This window comes from Podarcis raffonei, chromosome 9 (genome assembly GCF_027172205.1).
Source record: "Podarcis raffonei isolate rPodRaf1 chromosome 9, rPodRaf1.pri, whole genome shotgun sequence".
NCBI lineage: Eukaryota > Metazoa > Chordata > Lepidosauria > Squamata > Lacertidae > Podarcis > Podarcis raffonei.
The window spans coordinates 75072437-75090066 of NC_070610.1; the positions used below are offsets into that span (position 1 = coordinate 75072437).

The 17630-nt window shown below is 45.5% G+C and overlaps 2 protein-coding genes across 6 annotated transcripts in view; both read right to left on the reverse strand.

The window, feature by feature from the left end:
* Window positions 1–17245, reverse strand: part of UBOX5 (U-box domain containing 5) — a 31274-nt gene extending 14029 nt beyond the window's left edge. For 2 of the 5 annotated variants that reach the window (XM_053402086.1, XM_053402085.1), the window contains exon 1: window positions 16970–17245. In XM_053402086.1, the coding sequence (XP_053258061.1) occupies window positions 16970–17230 (261 nt within the window). In that variant the 5' untranslated portion in view covers window positions 17231–17245. The remainder of the gene's footprint in view (window positions 1–16969) is intronic. The other 3 variants (XM_053402088.1, XM_053402089.1, XM_053402087.1) reach the window with 3 other exon arrangements.
* FASTKD5 (FAST kinase domains 5) lies at window positions 3576–17077 on the reverse strand. The gene is made up of 2 exons (XM_053402083.1): window positions 16970–17077; window positions 3576–6367 (listed from the first exon to the last, which is right to left on the reverse strand). Exon 2 carries the CDS (start codon window positions 6330–6332, stop codon window positions 3834–3836), a length of 2499 nt encoding a protein of 832 aa, XP_053258058.1. The 5' UTR covers window positions 6333–6367; window positions 16970–17077; the 3' UTR covers window positions 3576–3833.
* Window positions 17246–17630: the final 385 nt, after the last annotated feature.

A 17630-nucleotide genomic window follows, 5' to 3' on the forward strand; every position in this document is an offset into this window, starting at 1 on the left:
TTTTTGGATATACAGCCAGAAACCATATCCACACCTCTCTTCAAGAGCATGGGCTATTGTTCTGCAGTTCTCCATGACATATTGTTGTGAACAGGGATATGACAAGTAAAGAAAGATCAGAAAAAAGAAAGGCTTCTTTGTGTTGATGAGATGAGAGTTTGTCTCAAATTAGACCTAATATGAATGAGATTACCTGGCAAAAACAATCTCACACCCCTCATGGAGTTTGTATACCTGCTTAATGAACATATGTAAGATGCTCATTTATAATTATATTTTGGAAATGATTCATATTCTTATTTAGCTGGATTGTTTTATACTTTCTGGATGTCCCATGATCATATTATAAAGTAGTTGTGTTCTATGTTATGAATCAGGCACTGGTAGTTGTTTCTTTTTTTGTTTTCCAATGTACCGTATTTTTCGCCCCATAGGACGCACCTAGTTTTTTTTTTTGGGGGGGGGGAAATAAAGAAAAAATATTTTATTTCCCCCCCAGGTGTGGGGCTGGGGCAGGGGAAGCCCGAGCTTCCCCCGACCCCAGAACAGGCTGCTATCCGCAAGCCGTGGGAGAGCCACGCGAAGTCGCGCGGCTCTCCCACGGCTAGCGGAGGGCTGCGCGAAGCCCGAAGCTTGGGGCGTGCTGAGCTCAGCGCACCCCAAGCTTCTGGGTGCCGGCAAGCTCTCCACTAGCTGTGGGAGAGCTGCATCTCCCACGGCTAGCGGATAGCTTCCTGAAGCCTGGAGAGCGAGAGGGGTCGGTGCGCACCGACCCCCCTCGCTCTCCAGGCTTCAGCAAAAGCCTGCACTCGCCCCATAGGACGCACACACATTTCCCCTTCATTTTTGGAGGGGGAAAAGTGCGTCCTATAGGGCGAAAAATACGGTATTTATCATCAATTTTAAAAATGGTGTGGCACAAGGAAATTTTTATTCTGAAGGTGTGGCCCAGAGAAAAATGCTTTAAGAACCACTGGTCTAGCAGGATGCAAGAGGTGCTACGGTCAGCTTCATGTCATGGAAGGCCAAAACCAGATTTTATTCTATTGTGCTGTCATAAAACCCCACCCCTCACTTAACTAATGGGAGCATCTCCCCTGGCCCCAAAGTGGTGGAATTTTTGTGGGGGATCTCATCTGCAAAGGGAAAGGTTAGAGTGACCTTGGTCTCCCTGGCCACTGCACTCCCGGTGAACAATGCTCCTTCACTCACACCATTATTAAAAAGAAATAAAACCTGTGCGTATTGAAGAGCTGACGAAAGACCCAGTTAGTCCAGCTGTTCTCACAGCAGCCAGCCAGATGCCTGCAGGAAGCCAGCAGGAAGGTTCCTAGCCACACAGTTAAGAATGATGTCTACTTTGACTCCGAGTGCTGCAGCAAGGAGCGTCTCCTAAAGGCTTTCCAAGGAAGGTATCCCAGAAATCTAACAAGTTGAGGTCATGCAAAGGAGGGCAACCAAAATGGTCAAAGGCCTGGAAACGATGCCTTATGAGGAACGGCTAAGGGAGCTGGCCATGTTTAGCCTGGAGAAGAGGAGGTTAAGGGGTGATATGATAGCCATGTTCAAATATATAAATGGATGTCATATAGAGGAGGGAGAAAGGTTGTTTTCTGCTGCTCCAGAGAAGCGGACACGGAGCAATGGATCCAAACTACAAGAAAGAAGATTCCACCTAAACATTAGGAAGAACTTCCTGACAGTAAGAGCTGTTCGACAGTGGAATTTGCTGCCAAGGAGTGTGGTGGAGTCTCCTTCTTTGGAGGTCTTTAAGCAGAGGCTTGACAACCATATGTCAGGAGTGCTCTGATGGTGTTTCCTGCTTGGCAGGGGGTTGGACTCGATGGCCCTTGTGGTCTCTTCCAACTCTATGATTCTATGATTCTATGCAGCAGGTGTTGCTTGTACCGTCCTATTGCGGGAGCGATGATGGCTGAGGAAAGGTCCCTAAGGTGAGAGTGCAGAAGCAGGTATAGAGATGGAAAGGCATTCATTCCACTAGCCCACAGATGAGATGCTTTGAGGGGAACAGGGTGGTGCAACAAGCCTTTCCTCTCCATTATGAGGCTCCCCCAAAGGACCCTTGCTGTCTCAAATTCGTCTTATCTCTGCTGATGCCCATTTTCTCCTTTGAGTGAAAATTCCTTGTGTGGTGTTCTACCGAATCCTTGCTTGTCACCCAGCTCTACATCCTACCCCTCTCTCCCAAAACCCAGTTTATCTTAGGAACTTAGCCACAAAAGTCAAGCGAAGCGCAAGAAACATTTCGTTTTCAGCCAAGCCTATGTTGTAACAGACCACATTGGCCTTGCAAACTAGCCGAAAAAATATTCTTTTTTAAAGAAAGCCTGTGTGAGCAAACATACCTGCATTGCCATTTGTGGCACATCAAAAGCTGTTTAAGGGCCAGGGGCTTCCATTTTACAAAAGCTTCCTTGCTTGGATGAGATTCATACTTGCCAGAGTGGAGTAGCTATTGACAACACTGCCCTGGACTGTCCAGGAAGCTACAAGACATCACTACCACATTTCTGCATTTGAGAATTTTATGCCCCTTTGCCAGGGAAGCATTCAGCTTAGGGAGCCAGATGAGAATATGTATGAAATGTGGAAACAGCTACTGTATAGGTCACACCCCAATTTTAGCTTAAAAGTAGAATGCTGCTGCCTGTGTCCCTGCCAAAAAAAATAAAATAAAAAATCTGAGACTTTCTAAACCCTACAGAAGGCCTTGACAGAGGGAAGCATGCAATGTTATAGGGACAAAAAAAATCATGAAAACCCCCTTTCAAAAACTATATGTCACCTGTAATGCAAAGGCAAGGCAATAAAGCCTTTGCCACAGAAAAACTGCATATGAATAGCAGCGGCTCCTAACATTATTTGCCTATATTTCTGCAATTGGGAATCTTAAGTGGGCAATTCCTAATTAATTAAGGAACTGATTAAGGATAATTCCTTATTAATCACTGTTTTGTGCACTCAAGATCAATAAACGTGGATTAATCCATTCAAAGTGTGTTCCAGTCATTCATTTGGAACAGCAGAAAAATCCACCCATGACCTCCACCCAGGAATTCTAAACAAGAAGGTGGTTAAAGTGTAATAAAGGATGGTGGAAACCTATTATGTGAACACTCCATATTACCCACAATGCCTTTCCTAGAATCATAGAATTGTAGAGCTGGATGGGACCCCAAGTGCCATCTAGTCACAGCTAAAGAATCTCTGGCAGATGGCCGCCCAAGCTCGGTTCAAAAATTTCCAACAAAGGAGAGCCTCTTCTAGAAGAGATTGTAAAAAACAAAATAATCGGTTTAACATGCCAAGCACTTTACAGCATCACTCTCGCTCGCATTTCTCCTAGCCTATCCGGTTATGCAGGCAAAGCTAATTCTCATTTTGCAGATGGAGAATAAGACTCATTTAGAGTGATAAGTGAACTGGGCATTACATCTAGACATTACCACTGGACTACATTGGTACCATTAACACTTGAAGAGCTTTGCTCGCTCCCTGTTCACTTTTAAATAAGCTAGCTGTCACTCCAGGGAGGAAAAAGAGCACATATAAAATTCTATTAGAATAAACATTTTATTTACAGGGTAATCACTGCGAGAGACATTCGCAAGCTAGGGACCATTTCAGAGGTATGTTGCCATTCCTAAGAATACGGAAGCACAGACCCTGCAAAGAGATGCTGGCAACCGAGCAGCTTTGAAAAGGTACATTATATGGCAATGCTAAACTACCTAGCTACATTGCCCAAGACCAAGAGCATCAGTGCGTGAGGAAACTTTTCAGAATTTTGGTTCTGAAAACCTGCAGACGGGTCATTGACTACCTATGTCATCTAAAGCGCCAAACACTTTGTGGTGCAAATAGCTCAGCTTTTCCGACCGGCTACGTCTGAGCAAAGGCAGCCACTCCCAGAAGGGCAGTTCTACCACTACGTATCCCATTTGACGGAGTTGCCTCCTTTTCAAACTGTGGAACCCCAGAAGGCGTTTGGTGCTGTAGCAGTAGTGGTTCTTGCCAGACACCTGGACGGCTAGTTTCACATCCTGGCCTTGCAACTCATTCAACCGAGGGGCTGGAGCTTCGCACGAAGAGGCCTTGGGTTTGGTTAAAGCATTCAAGATGGCGCCCGTCAGTGGAACTCCGTTCGAAAATGTAAAATGATCCCAAGTGGGCGGGGGCGGATCCTGTGGCAATGCTGCTGCTCTGCTTGGGGTAGACGTTTCTATCTTGCTTTCAGTATTATTCACGGGGGATTGGCTACTAGGCCTACTGTTTAAAAGCTGGCTCATCAAGTCATCTGTAAGGGAAACTCCACTTTCATTCAGCTCCAATTTTACAACTGCCTGAGAGTTAAACGGCAACGGCTTTCGGTCAGAGTTAAAACGAATCTCCAAATCAACAGATCTGGTATGAGGCAAGAGCATGTGACTTTTGACATACTGGGGCCCACCCAACATCTCCCCCAGTAGAGACAGGGCTTCAGTAGATTCCGGCTTTGTTAAAATATCCTTCTTGGCAACGTTCCACAGCATCTCTGCTACCTCTTGCCTAAGCCGCGGCTCAAGGCGATGGCCTGTGTAACTGGGGCATTCAATCTCCACCGTGCCATCCAGAGTGAACAAGTCCTTGCTAAGGTCAAATTCACTCTTGCTGATTAATTCTGCAAACTCAGGACCCAAAGCATAGTCTATCAAGTCGTTCGGGAACCGCTCTGCAAATGCCAGAGCTAACAAAAAGGTGAGGAAATGCTCCGGGAATTTCTGGATTTCATGCATCTTTGCACGCATCTCTTCCTCGAGGCTGGCATAAAGCTCCTCTGCATTGGGGGGCTCGTAGTTCAAGCATCCAAATGACCACAAGAATTTGGCAATATCTTTGCTCCGGCAATAAGAAACTCTGGAAGGCAAAGAGGCAGCAACAGCATTCATAATCCTTTCATCCAGATAATGCAAAGCTGAACAGGCAAGGGTGATGTGCATGACACCTTGAATGCCTATAGATGGTATCATGGGAGGAACAACATTCCCAAGCTGATTCATAAAGTCAAGATGAATAACATGAGTGTAGCGGTACATCTTGAGGACATTCACCAAGGCAAAAGAGCTCATGTCTGACATACGGGCAGAGACTTTATCTCCAATTTTCCGCATGGTATGTTCTGAAAGACCGTTGTGTGACTTGAAGAACCCTAAGCAAATGGCACCCACTTCCTCTAGATTGAGAGAGTCCAGATGTTTTAACACCAAGAAGTCTAATTTCTTCATTAACTCTTCAGGGGCTTTACGGCCTTCGCCTATGATGTAGACCAGCTGGACCAGGTGGGGCAAAGAGAGTTCTTTCCAACGCACGTTGACACAGCTCAACATGCTCTCCAAGTACTGAGGGACGCTGCGGCCTAAGCACCGCCACAGGTCAGCCACCATCAGCTGCTGGTCTAGCGTCATGTCCCAGACCCGGCGGCAGCACTCCGCTTCGTACACATTCAACATAGAGTGGGAGGGTGGGATGGCCAGGCAGACAAATGCTTCTAAAACCATCATGAGCTCGGAAATATCGAAGAGCTGGACCTTCTCAATTCCATAGCGGCACAGCACAGAAAACCTTGGATTGGACTTCATGCTTACTTGTTGTTCCACTGGCAAGCAGCTCAGCTTGAAGAAATACTCTGCGATTGCTCTTGGTTTCAGGCTACTTTTCAACACAGAGATTTTCTGCAATATCCGGTCACATTCTTCCACAGAAATGGGCTGAGGGAACTCATCTCGGTTGTAGCACAGAGATCTGTATTCGGGCCTTTGCTTCTGGAACAGCCTGATATCTTCCTTAGGGTCATACGCCTCCACGTCAGCTGCTTCCCCGTTGTCTTTCACAGGGTCCAGTTTAGTTGGCTGCTCCAAGGAAGGTCGGATGGGCCGAGTGTGATTGCCTTCCAAATCCAGCAGTGTGTTCTGCGTGCTCGAAAGCTTCCGCGAACAGGTAACGTTGCAGGCACTCTGTAACGGTTTGGCACTAATCCTGGGACAGTCACTTTCTAGCGGACCCTCCTCCAAACTTCTTGAGGCTTCCTCACGAGATATGGCTTTGGTTCCTGGGTAGGCGGATGGATTAAAAGATACCCGGTATTCTGCAGGCTTCCACAGTCTGAGCATGGTGGCGGGTTTAGAGCCCTCTCCCGCCTCTTTGCTGGGCTGGCCGCCGCCTTCTGCCTTTCGGAAGAATACTGTCTTGCCCCCAGCCTTGCTTGTAGTAGAAAACGCAGCTGCCCTGCAAGGCTGCCCTGCAAATCTTCGGCATATTATCCTCGTAGCCATGGTCACAATTACCAGGTCAGAAATGGTCCCAGGTACTGAAAAAAGGGCAGATGAAGAATGAGTGGCTTGCATCCGTCATGATGGCTTCTCTTTTTCTTTTTAAAAAAGACTTAACCGTTTAACACTATAGTAAGACATGCCCTGAAAGGCAGCATTTACCCAGCACTTCAAACAATCTCAGCACATGGATATCCACCAGAAAGCTGACTATACTCAGCAGCCAATAATCCTGCTCCATCCTCTCACGCAACCAAGGTATTCTGCAAAGTGACGGACAGGTCCCTTATTTTAAGAGATTAGGTGCTCGGTTACTACAGGAATCTCTATCAGGACTAGAATACGCTATGAATTGTATCCATACTCTAGTGCATGTCTATGCAGATAATATCCTACGTTAACTTCAAATATTTAAGGTTTGTGCAAATCTTTAGTATGAAAGAAGCAGCAACCCCCCTTAGCAGTATGCGGCCTACAGTGGTTCTCAAACATTTTACAGAAGAAATTCACAAATAGCATTTAAACAAAGATTTAGGACACACCAGTTGGGGTCCATTCCTGACCATAAAGTAACAACTCTTTGTGCTGCCTTTGCAAGCTTGAATGACTAGTGTGATCAAACCTCCCACATCCACTATCAGTGGCCGAAGCAGTTGCTGGCTGAAGTGGAAAGGGATCCAATCTTAAAAAGTCTTAAAAAGTGCAAGAAGCAGGGCTGTGATGTTCAGACTTCTGACTGACTAATCAAATGCCCTGGTTAATTGTTTTCAAGCAGAAGTCCTTAGAAAAAGCACTATCAAAAGCATTCTCACTCCCTTGCAGGACTATTGTTTTTATTCTTTTTTCACATCATTGATGAACCAACTGAGATTTCTTTAGCTGGTGACAACTATAGTTGAAAGCTCTTTATAACTGCCAAATAGCACCCCAACCCTCAAGTCCAATGAGGACATATGAAATGTTTCAGGTCTTTGGAAGACAATGGTACTGGAGACATGCTGGCCCCAGAAAATGGGAAATAAATGATACCGTATTTTTCGTCCCATAGGACGCACCTAGTTTTTTGGGGGGGAAATAAAGGGAATTTTTTCCCCTTTATTTCCCCCCCAAAACCAGGTCGGGGAATCCAAACCAGGTCGGGGAACAGTGGGATGGCGGCGCTGCGCCTCCCCACTGTCCTCCAAGCTTGTGGGGCTGGCGCTGGGGAGAAGCGCGCTTCTCCCCAGCGCCAGCCTCCAAACCAGGTCGAGGAACAGCGGGATGGCAGTGCTGTGCCTCCCAGCTGTCCCCCGAGCTTGTGGGGCTGCCCAATGTCTGCCCGAAGCGCGGGGCGCTCTGCTTCAGCACTCCCCGCGCTCCGTGTAGCAGGCTGCTAACCGCAGCCTAGGGAGCCCTGCGGAAACTCCCGCAGGGCTCCCCAGGCTGCGGGTAGCTTCCCAAAGCGCGGGGCGCTCTGCTTTCAGCGCGCCCCGCGCTCCGGGAAGCAGGCTGCTATCCGCAGCCTAGGGAGCCCTGCGGGAACTCCCACAGGCTCCCCAGGCTTGCTGATAGCTTCCTGAAGCCTGGAGAGCGAGAGGGGTCGGTGCGCACCGACCCCTCTCGCTCTCCAAGCTCCAGCGAAAGCCTGCATTCGCCCCATAGGACGCACACAGATTTCCCCTTCATTTTTGGAGGGGAAAAAGTGCGTCCTATAGGGCGAAAAATACGGTAGTTTAAAATGCCTTTTTTTTAACAGGATCACTCAGGTATCTAGAAGCTGTGAACTTTGAAGCCTTATCAGGCTGTTCTTTAGGCACAGATGCTCACCACAAGATGTAAAAAAATGGAAGAAGGAAGTTCTTGAACGCTCTACCACGGCTGAGGGCTACCTGAATGCCCCACGCACAATGGGCCTGCTGATTCAGTAACAGTCCATATAGCTTTGGCAAGAGAAGATGGCTTTGGATTTATGCCTGAAGCACCACCTTACATTCAGCAACATCCAGCTTTCAAACAAAATGGCAGTTCCATTTTGAATGTACAGTGGTACCTCATTGAGCGTCCAGGATCCGTTCCGGAGCCCTGGACGCTCGAGGAAAGAGACGCTTGACAGACCGTCGCTGTGCACGTGGAGCGGTTTTGCACTTCAGTGAATGTGCAAAGCAGCAAACCTGGAAGTAACCCGTTCTGGTACTTCTGGGTTTGCCATGGATGTCCACCAAAATGGACGATCAAGGGGGTGGATGTTCGCGGAGGTATGACTGTATTTCAAATGAATTTGTATTGCTCTGGAAGCAGCAAAGACCAGAGGCTTTCAGCACATTTGTATGTCTGCTACACAATGACAGCGTGAGATGTCACTGGTTTGGTTCAGACATAATCTGGTTCAAACTATGATTCTAGCAAGCCCGGAAATCCACATGTAGAAAGAGGAAGAATAGGGAGGTGGAAACATGATGTCTGAGTTAAGTCCAAAGGATTTTGCTTAGCAACTTAAAACTACTACTGCAACGTTGATTTCAAATGCTAAACCACAGAGTCGATGCAGTGTAACTGATGGCAAGGAAACTGAGTAAAAAAAAATGGATTTGGTGTTAAAAAGGTTTTCAGTTAGCTCTCCAGGAACTGCCACCACTTCCCAGAAGGCAGTTTTTTCAAAGTCAAGTCAGTTAAAAAGACCCCCAGCCAGCAAAACAACCATTAACTCTCTTCTGTGTCTAATCTGCTTACACAGAGGGTTAATTAGAAGCAAAAGCATGGTGAAATAACTTAACAGACACCAAAGTCTAGATGTAGTACTATAGCTAAATTTATGGTGCGACCATACTTGGAATACTGTTTACCACATCTCAAAAAGCATATTGGAGACCTGGAGAAGATGCCAAAAATAGTAACCAAAATTTTCACTGGCCTGGCACAACTCTCCTATGAGGAAATATTACAAACATTTGAGACTATTTCGTGTAAAACAGGCATGTGGAAAGTCCATTTCGGGGGTGTAATCCAGCCCGCCAGTCGGTTTAATCTGGCCCCTATGGCAGTCTATCTCCTGGGGTAAAATCCTAAAAAAAGCTCTACAACTTCTATCTTAAAAAAAGTTCAACAAGTCCAATCCTTTAAAAAGGTCAACAACTTTGATTGGCCCTCACACATGTTCACTTCATCAAATCTGGCCCTCTTTGAAAAAAGTTTGGGCACCCCTGGTGTAGAAGAAATGTGAAAAGAGGGAACATGGAAGAAATGTGGAGTAGAGATATATTTTCCCCCCTTCCCACTCTGATATAATACTAAAACCCAACGAGGTTATCCAATGAAGATGAATGGTGGGAGATGCAGGACAAAAAAGTAGTATTTTTAGTTAATCTGCTGAATTTGCTTTGCTTCCTCAAGATGTGAGCGATGTGTCAGAGTGGGGAAATAATAGCTACAGAATCATATAATTGTAGAGTTGGAAGGGATCCCGAGGGTCATCGAGTCCAACCCCTGGCCATTCAGGAATCTCAACTAAAGCATACATGACAGATGGCAATCCAACCTCTGCTTAAAGACCTCCAAGGAAGGAGAGGTCACCACCTTCCATCCCACGGTCGCACAGGTCTTACTGTCAGAAATTTCTTCCTGATATTGAGTCGGAATCACCTTTCTTGTAACTTGAAGCCATTGGTACAGGTCCTACATTCCAGTGCAGGAGAAAACAAGTTTGCTCCATCTTCCATGTGTCAACCCTTTACATATTTGAAGATGGCTATCATATCTCCTCTCAGTCTCTTCTGGAGAGAGTACTCCAGGTGTGGCCTGGCCAAGGAAGAGTGGAGAGGTACTATTACTTCCATTGATCTGGACACTAAACTTCTGTTGATGCAGCCTAGAATAGCATTAGCTGCTGCATCACAATGTTGACTAGTGTTAAGCTTGTGGTCTAAGTTAAGTAGTAGCAGGGTTGGTCACAACTGAATTCAAGAACCCTTGGTGGAGCTATTACAGCTGCCCACCCACTGCAGGACAAATTAGGCTAGGAACCAAATGATTCACATGAGGACAGAGTCAGCTTATTTGGCTGACATATCAAGAGAGAGACTACTGGTACACCTAGCCTAGTACTGCCCATCTTAAATGACCAGCGGTCATTCCCCAGGGTGGGATACAGAAATGCTTCTCATCACTTACTACGGGCTTCCTCAACCTCAGCCCTCCAGATGTTTTGAAACTACAATTCCCATCATCCCTGACCACTGGTCCTGCTAGCTAGGAATCATGGGAGTTGTAGGGCCGAGGTTGAGGAAGCCTGACTTACTACCTGATCCTTTTTAATTGAGATCACAGCAACCATGCAAACCCTATGATCTACCACTGTGTTAAGCTCCTCCTCAAGCAAACAAAACCCTGATGAACTGCAAAGTAGAACACTGTATTTTTGCATTGGCTTGATATTCTCTTTACACTCTTGTTTTACAAAATATAGATAGCCTGAGATGGCAATCTGAAGGCTGATGAGAAGAAGAGAGGTTCCTTAAACCATTGCTCTCCAGCCCATTTCCTCATCAAAATTAAGCTCTCGAAGCGGCCCTTTCTCTGAGGAAAGGAATACATACAGATTTTCTGTAAAGCAAGTAAAATAAATTCTGTTTCAAAAACTAGCAGAACCACACAATATGCTGTTCTGTCAGTTGATCATAGATGAGAAGAAAAGAGTCTGTTGCTGCCACCTGGTGTTGAGAAAGTGGAGCCACCACAGAACCAGAAAAAAAAAAGGCCCAGAGATTACATTATATATATATTTTGGAAAACCGCTCAGATTCTAGCCCATCATGCAGTGGGCAAAAGCAAAACATGTCAGAACAGTATGCCTGTAATACGTAGGCAGGACTAATTGATTGGCTTCTTTTTCCTGCATTGCTACAAGAAGTTGCTGGGCTGGTGGGGAGGAAATAAGTGAATTGAGGATAGGGAGGCCATATTTGTTAAGACAGTAGAGAGAAAATGGGGCTTCTAGTGCCTTTTTAGGGTGGCTCATGCACATCTAGGCAGGCTGAATCAAAGTGCAAAAGATGCAGAAAAGACTGCAGCCTGCAGTGGAAATGGGTTAAAAGACACCTGCCCGTATTCTGTGTTAGACGGCCCCATGTAGTTTCGATAGAAGGACCACTGTGCAGAGGAATGACTCATGGTTTCAGTTGTATCTACACGAATGCACAGAGTATAGAAAACAAGTAAGATGAATTGGAGCTTTTAAAACAGGATGGCAAATATGACCATGTAGGCTTTACTAAAACCTGGTGGGATGAGACTCATGACTGAAATGGCAAAATCTGTTCAAAAGGAATACATCAAACAGGAAGGGAGAAGTGGCAGCATTATAGGTAAAGGATGTTTACACTTGTGAAGAGATGCATGACTTGGAGCATGAAAGACCGATTAAGAGTATATGGGTAAAAACTGTAGGAGAGGGAAACAACAGTCACCTTACTGAAGGTGTCAGCTATAGACTTCCATGACAGACCTGGGTGATGCGCTCCTAGAGAAGATTACAAAACATTCAAAAAGGAGACACGGGAGATTTTAACTACTCCAATATCTGCTGGAAGACAAGTTAACTGTTAGGTGGATTTAAAGCTGGTTGACCAACTGAGTGCTCACTAACAGTTCCTCACCATCCTGGGAAAAAGTGACAAGTGGGGTGACACAGGGTTTTGTCAGAGGTTCACTGTTCAACATCTTTACAAACTACAGTGATACCTCAGGTTAAGTACTTAATTCGTTCCGGAGGTCCGTACTTAACCTGAAACTGTTCTTAACCTGAAGCACCACTTTAGCTAATGGGGCCTCGTGCTGCTGCTGCACCGCCGGAGCCCGATTTCTGTTCTCATCCTGAAGCAAAGTTCTTTACCTGAAGCACTATTCTGTTTTTTTTTTTTTATAATATTTTTATTCAAAAAGTTTTCCATATAAACATAACATACATGAACATACATAAACATACAAAAACAGAAACAAAAACAAAACAAAAAAAACATGTACCATTTCATATCCTAATTTCTTATACCTTCCTTCCCCGACTTCCTCATGCCTCCCTTTTCTGTATTCCAAATTCTTATCAATTACTCAGCAAATCTTCCCTTATTTTAATTTAAGTTTAAGCTAACCTTCCTTGTTCTCCTTGTCTTAACCATTACTAATAGTAACCATTTACTTTCAGTCCATCATCATTCTAACTTTCGTTAACTTTGTGATATTTCTTTAAATAGTCCTTGAATTTTTTCCATTCTTCTTGCGCTGTTTCTCTTCCCTGGTTTCGGATTCTGCTCGTCATTTCTGCCAAACCCATGTAGTCTATCACCTTCATCTGCCATTCTTCCAGTGTGGGTAGATCTTTCGTCTTCCAGTACTTCGCAATAAGTATTCTAGCTGCTGTTGTAGCATACATAAAAAAAGTTATATCTGTCTTTAACACCCCTTGGCCAACAATACCCAAGAGAAAGGCCTCTGGTTTCTTGGTGAAAGTATATTTAAATACCTTTTTAAGTTCATTATAGATCATTTCCCAGAATGCCTTAATCTTCGGGCACGTCCACCAAAGGTGAAAAAATGTACCTTCCTTTTCTTTACACTTCCAACATTTATTGTCGGGCAAATGGTAAATCTTTGCAAGCTTGACTGGGGTTATGTACCACCTATAGATCATTTTCATAATATTTTCTCTTAAGGCATTACATGCCGTAAATTTCATCCCGGTGGTCCACAACTTTTCCCAATCAGCAAACAAAATATTATGACCAATGTCCTGAGCCCATTTAATCATAGCTGATTTAACCGTTTCATCTTCTGTATTCCATTTCAGCAGCAAATTATACATCTTTGACAAATTCTTAGTACTGGGTTCTAACAGTTCTGTCTCCAATTTTGATTTTTCCACCTGAAAGCCAATTTTACTGTCCACTTTAAACGCTTCATTTATTTGATGATAGTGCAACCAATCTCTCACCTTCCCTTTTAATTTCTCAAAACTCTGCAATCTCAGTTTGTCCCCTTCCTTTTCCAAAATTTCCCAATATCTTGGCCACTTAGACTCCATGTTTAACTTTTTGACTGCCTTAGCTTCCATTGGCGACAGCCACCTTGGAGTTTTACTTTCCAGCAAATCTTTATATCTGACCCAGACATTTAATAATGCTTTCCTGACAATATGGTTTTTAAAACTTTTATGTGCTTTAACCTTGTCATACCACAAGTATGCATGCCACCCAAAAATATTATTAAAACCTTCCAAATCCAAAATGTCTGTGTTTTCAAGAAGCAGCCATTCTTTCAGCCAGCAGAAAGCTGCCGCTTCATAGTACAATTTAAAATCTGGCAGGGCAAACCCCCCTCTTTCCTTTGAGTCCGTTAATATCTTAAATTTAATTCTGGGCTTTTTGCCCTGCCAGACAAATTTAGATATGTCTTTTTGCCACTTCTTGAAACAGTCCATTTTGTCCATTATTTGCAATGCTTGAAACAAAAACAACATTCTTGGCAATACATTCATCTTTATAACTGCAATTCGACCTAACAAGGAAAGCTTAAGATTTGACCAAATCTCCAAGTCTTTTTTCACTTCTGTCCAAGTTTTTTCATAATTATCTTTAAATAAATTCACATTCTTAGCTGTCATGTTTATCCCCAAATATTTCACTTTTTTAACCACAGACAACCCCGTCTCATTCTGAAACCTTTCTTTTTCAACCTGTGTTAGATTTTTCTCCAATACCTTTGTTTTTAACTTATTCAATTTAAATCCTGCCAATTGACCAAACTCTTGGATAATTTCCAAAACTCTTTTCGTACTAGCTTCTGGCTCTTGCAATGTAAGTACTAGGTCATCTGCAAATGCTCTCAGTTTATATTGTTTAGCTCCGACCTGAATCCCTTTAACCAACTGGTCCCTCCTGATCATATTAAGCAAAACCTCCAGGACCGATATAAAAAGTAATGGGGAGATAGGGCACCCCTGTCGTGTCCCTTTTTCAATCTTGAACTCTTCTGTAACCACATTATTTACAATTAATTTTACTTTCTGTTCAGAATAAATTGCACCTATACCATTCTCAAACCCTTGGCCTACCCCCATCCCCCGGAGGTTCTTCAACATAAAGCTCCAAGAAATGTTGTCAAAGGCTTTCTCGGCGTCCACAAATATCAAAACAGCCTTAGTGTTTATATTCACTTCCAGCTTCTCCAAAATGTCAATTATATTCCTTACATTGTCCGACAAATGCCTTTTCGGGAGAAAGCCCGCTTGATCCCCATGAATCTCCTCCATCAAAACTCTTTTCAGTCTCTTTGCTAAAACATCAGCAAAGATTTTGTAATCCACATTTAATAAGGAGATGGGTCGGTAGTTCTTAAGTTGGGTCTTTTCAGTCTCTGTCTTTGGTATAAGTGTAATGTAAAACAAAACATTCAAAAAGGAGACACGGGAGATTTTAACTACTCCAATATCTGCTGGAAGACAAGTTAACTGTTAGGTGGATTTAAAGCTGGTTGACCAACTGAGTGCTCACTAACAGTTCCTCACCATCCTGGGAAAAAGTGACAAGTGGGGTGACACAGGGTTTTGTCAGAGGTTCACTGTTCAACATCTTTACAAACTACAGTGATACCTCAGGTTAAGTACTTAATTCGTTCCGGAGGTCCGTACTTAACCTGAAACTGTTCTTAACCTGAAGCACCACTTTAGCTAATGGGGCCTCGTGCTGCTGCTGCACCGCCGGAGCCCGATTTCTGTTCTCATCCTGAAGCAAAGTTCTTTACCTGAAGCACTATTCTGGGTTAGCGGAGTCTGTAACCTGAAGCGTCTGTAACCTGAAGCGTCTGTAACCCAAGGTACTACTGTATTTGGATGAATATATCCGGGGGATGTTCATCAAATTTGCAGATGACACAAAACTGTGTCCAGTTCTGGGCATCATAATTTAAGGAGGATATTGATAAGCTGGAATGTGTGTAGAGAAGGGCAACCAATATTATCAAGGATCTGGAAACCAATCCTTATGAGGAACAGTTGAGAGAGCTGGGTATGTTTAGCCTGTAAAAATGGAGACTGAGAAGAGATATGACAGCCATCTTTAAATATGCAAAAGGTTGACACATAGAAGATGGAGCAAACTTGTTTCCTCCCACTCAGGAGGGTAGTACCCGTACCAATCAATGGCTTCAAGTTACAAAAAAGGAGATTCCAGCTCAACATCAGGAAGAACTTTCTGACAGTAAGAGCTGCTCGACAGTGGAACAGACTCCCAGTAGAGGTGGCGGACTCTCCTTCCTTAAAGCTTTTTAAGCAGAGGTTGGATCGCAATCTGTCATGTATGATTTAGTTGAGATTCCAGCAGTATAGGTATAGGACAAGATAATCCTTGGGATCCCTTCCAACTCTACAATTATATGATTTCCAAGAAAGACGAATTTACCATCTTTTGTATGCATGGTGTATGCATTCAGTGTTTGTCCTTAACTGTGATGTATTAACAGATGATATATACCCAAAATAATTCACTTCACCTTGTGTGCCTTGTCTTATTTAGCTTATAAAAGTTCAGCCTGTATATTTTATGTATAGTGCCTCATTTACAGAAGACCACTGGAAATGTCATTACTACCAATTTATTATTATAACGAAGAAAAAACATATGCATAGGCCCCACAGGGAATGTTAGGCATCCTTTATAATCATATTACACCATGCACAAGAAATCTGCAGGCGCGTGGTGTCTGTACATGTGATAGTTGCCATTGCAGTGCTGCTCTGCAGATGTCACCCCCGAAAAGGGCAGAATACACATGGCAGAATATCAAGGCCTCCTCGGTTGACCCTTCTCTGCCTGAGACCTAAGAAACAGCTGCTGAGCAGACAATCCTGGGCTGCTAGATGATGGGCGGCTTCACACGCTAATCCATAACGGAAGCGTTAAGGAAAGTGCCTGCTGTGCAACCTGCATGCGACTCACTCCACTGAGAACGTAAGAAAAGCCCCGCAGGATCAGGCCAATGGCCCATTTAGCCCAGCATCCTGTCCTCATGGTGGCCAACCAGGTTCCTCTTCTGGGAAACCTGCAAGTGGGACCCGAGCAGGAGAGAAACACTGTCCTCTCCTGTGGCCTCTGGCAGCCGCCATTCAGAAGCATCACAGCTTCTGACTGCAGAGGGCAGGGCATAGCCACCATGGCTAGGACCCTGCAGGTGTTTCCACAGACACGAATTTGCTACCAATTTACCCTGAATTATTATTTTAAGAAAAATCAGCCTTTGGCCCCTCCCTGAAGGGTAAATTGGTATCAATGAAAGTCTGGACGTGCCAGCAGAGAGATGGGGGGGGGGAGGCACCTGGGGTCTATGACGCAGACACGGGGGGCATGGTAAGTGGGGGGAAGAGCACCGGCCAGATTACGTCACTCCCAGATGATGACGTGTTCCCCAGGGTCCTATAACGTAGAGCCGTGGGCGGGGGCTGAGGAGAGGCGACTGTGACGTGCCGCGCAGGGGCTCCAAGCATCGCCCCTGCCCCCTCGAGCGCGTCACCCTCCCCCCGCTTTGTATGGTGGGGAGTGTATTTATTATCGAGACGGCCGCCCCCCCCCCCCTCAGGACACCGACAGCGCCTCCTCCTCGGCCTGCCCTTCGCTCACCGGGAACGGCGCTGCCTCCGTCCTCGTCCTCCTCCTCCTTCCTCCGCTGCCGCCGGGTCTGGCCCCTGTCAGGCAAGCCGCCTCTTTCCCCGCCCCGCCCTGCGCGACCTCTCTCCTCAGGAACGCTTCCGGTGTCTCCCGCTTCGGCCGCGCACTTCCGGGAGAGGCCCTACGGCAAGCGGGTGGGCTCAACTGCCTTCGCGAGCTTGACGTTAAGTACTGGAGGTGAGGCAGTGGAGGGAGGGGGGGAAAAGTCAGCATTCGCGCAGGCGCGCCGAGAGAAAAGTTCGGTTCTGCGCACGCGCCCGGGTGCCTCTCCGGTGTGCGCATGCTTCAGCACGAGGAAAGGGGCGTGTAAAAAAAAAAACAACTGCTGCCGCCGCGCAGGCGCAAGAGGGCGCCGTTGCCCCGGCTGTTGCTAGGGGAGAGCGCGGTCGGCGTCGTCAAGAGGCGCTTCCGAGACAGGCCCGAAGCGCCATGGGGCCGGTTCAGGCTGCCTGTTACCCAGCGGAGCGCCTTCCCGTTATTTTTTTGGGTCGCGTGACTTCCTCCCCTCCCTTTTTGTACAGGCCAAAGCCGAATGGTGACTGAGGCCGCTTCCTGGGGAGGGAGGCTCACTGAGGTCTATGGAGGCCATTGGTCGTCGAGGGGGTTTATTTAT

What these genes read in the sequence shown, in the direction of transcription:
- FASTKD5 (XM_053402083.1), bottom strand. Translation starts at nt 6,332, where the DNA reads ATGGCTACGAGGATAATATGCCGAAGATTTGCAGGGCAGCCTTGCAGG.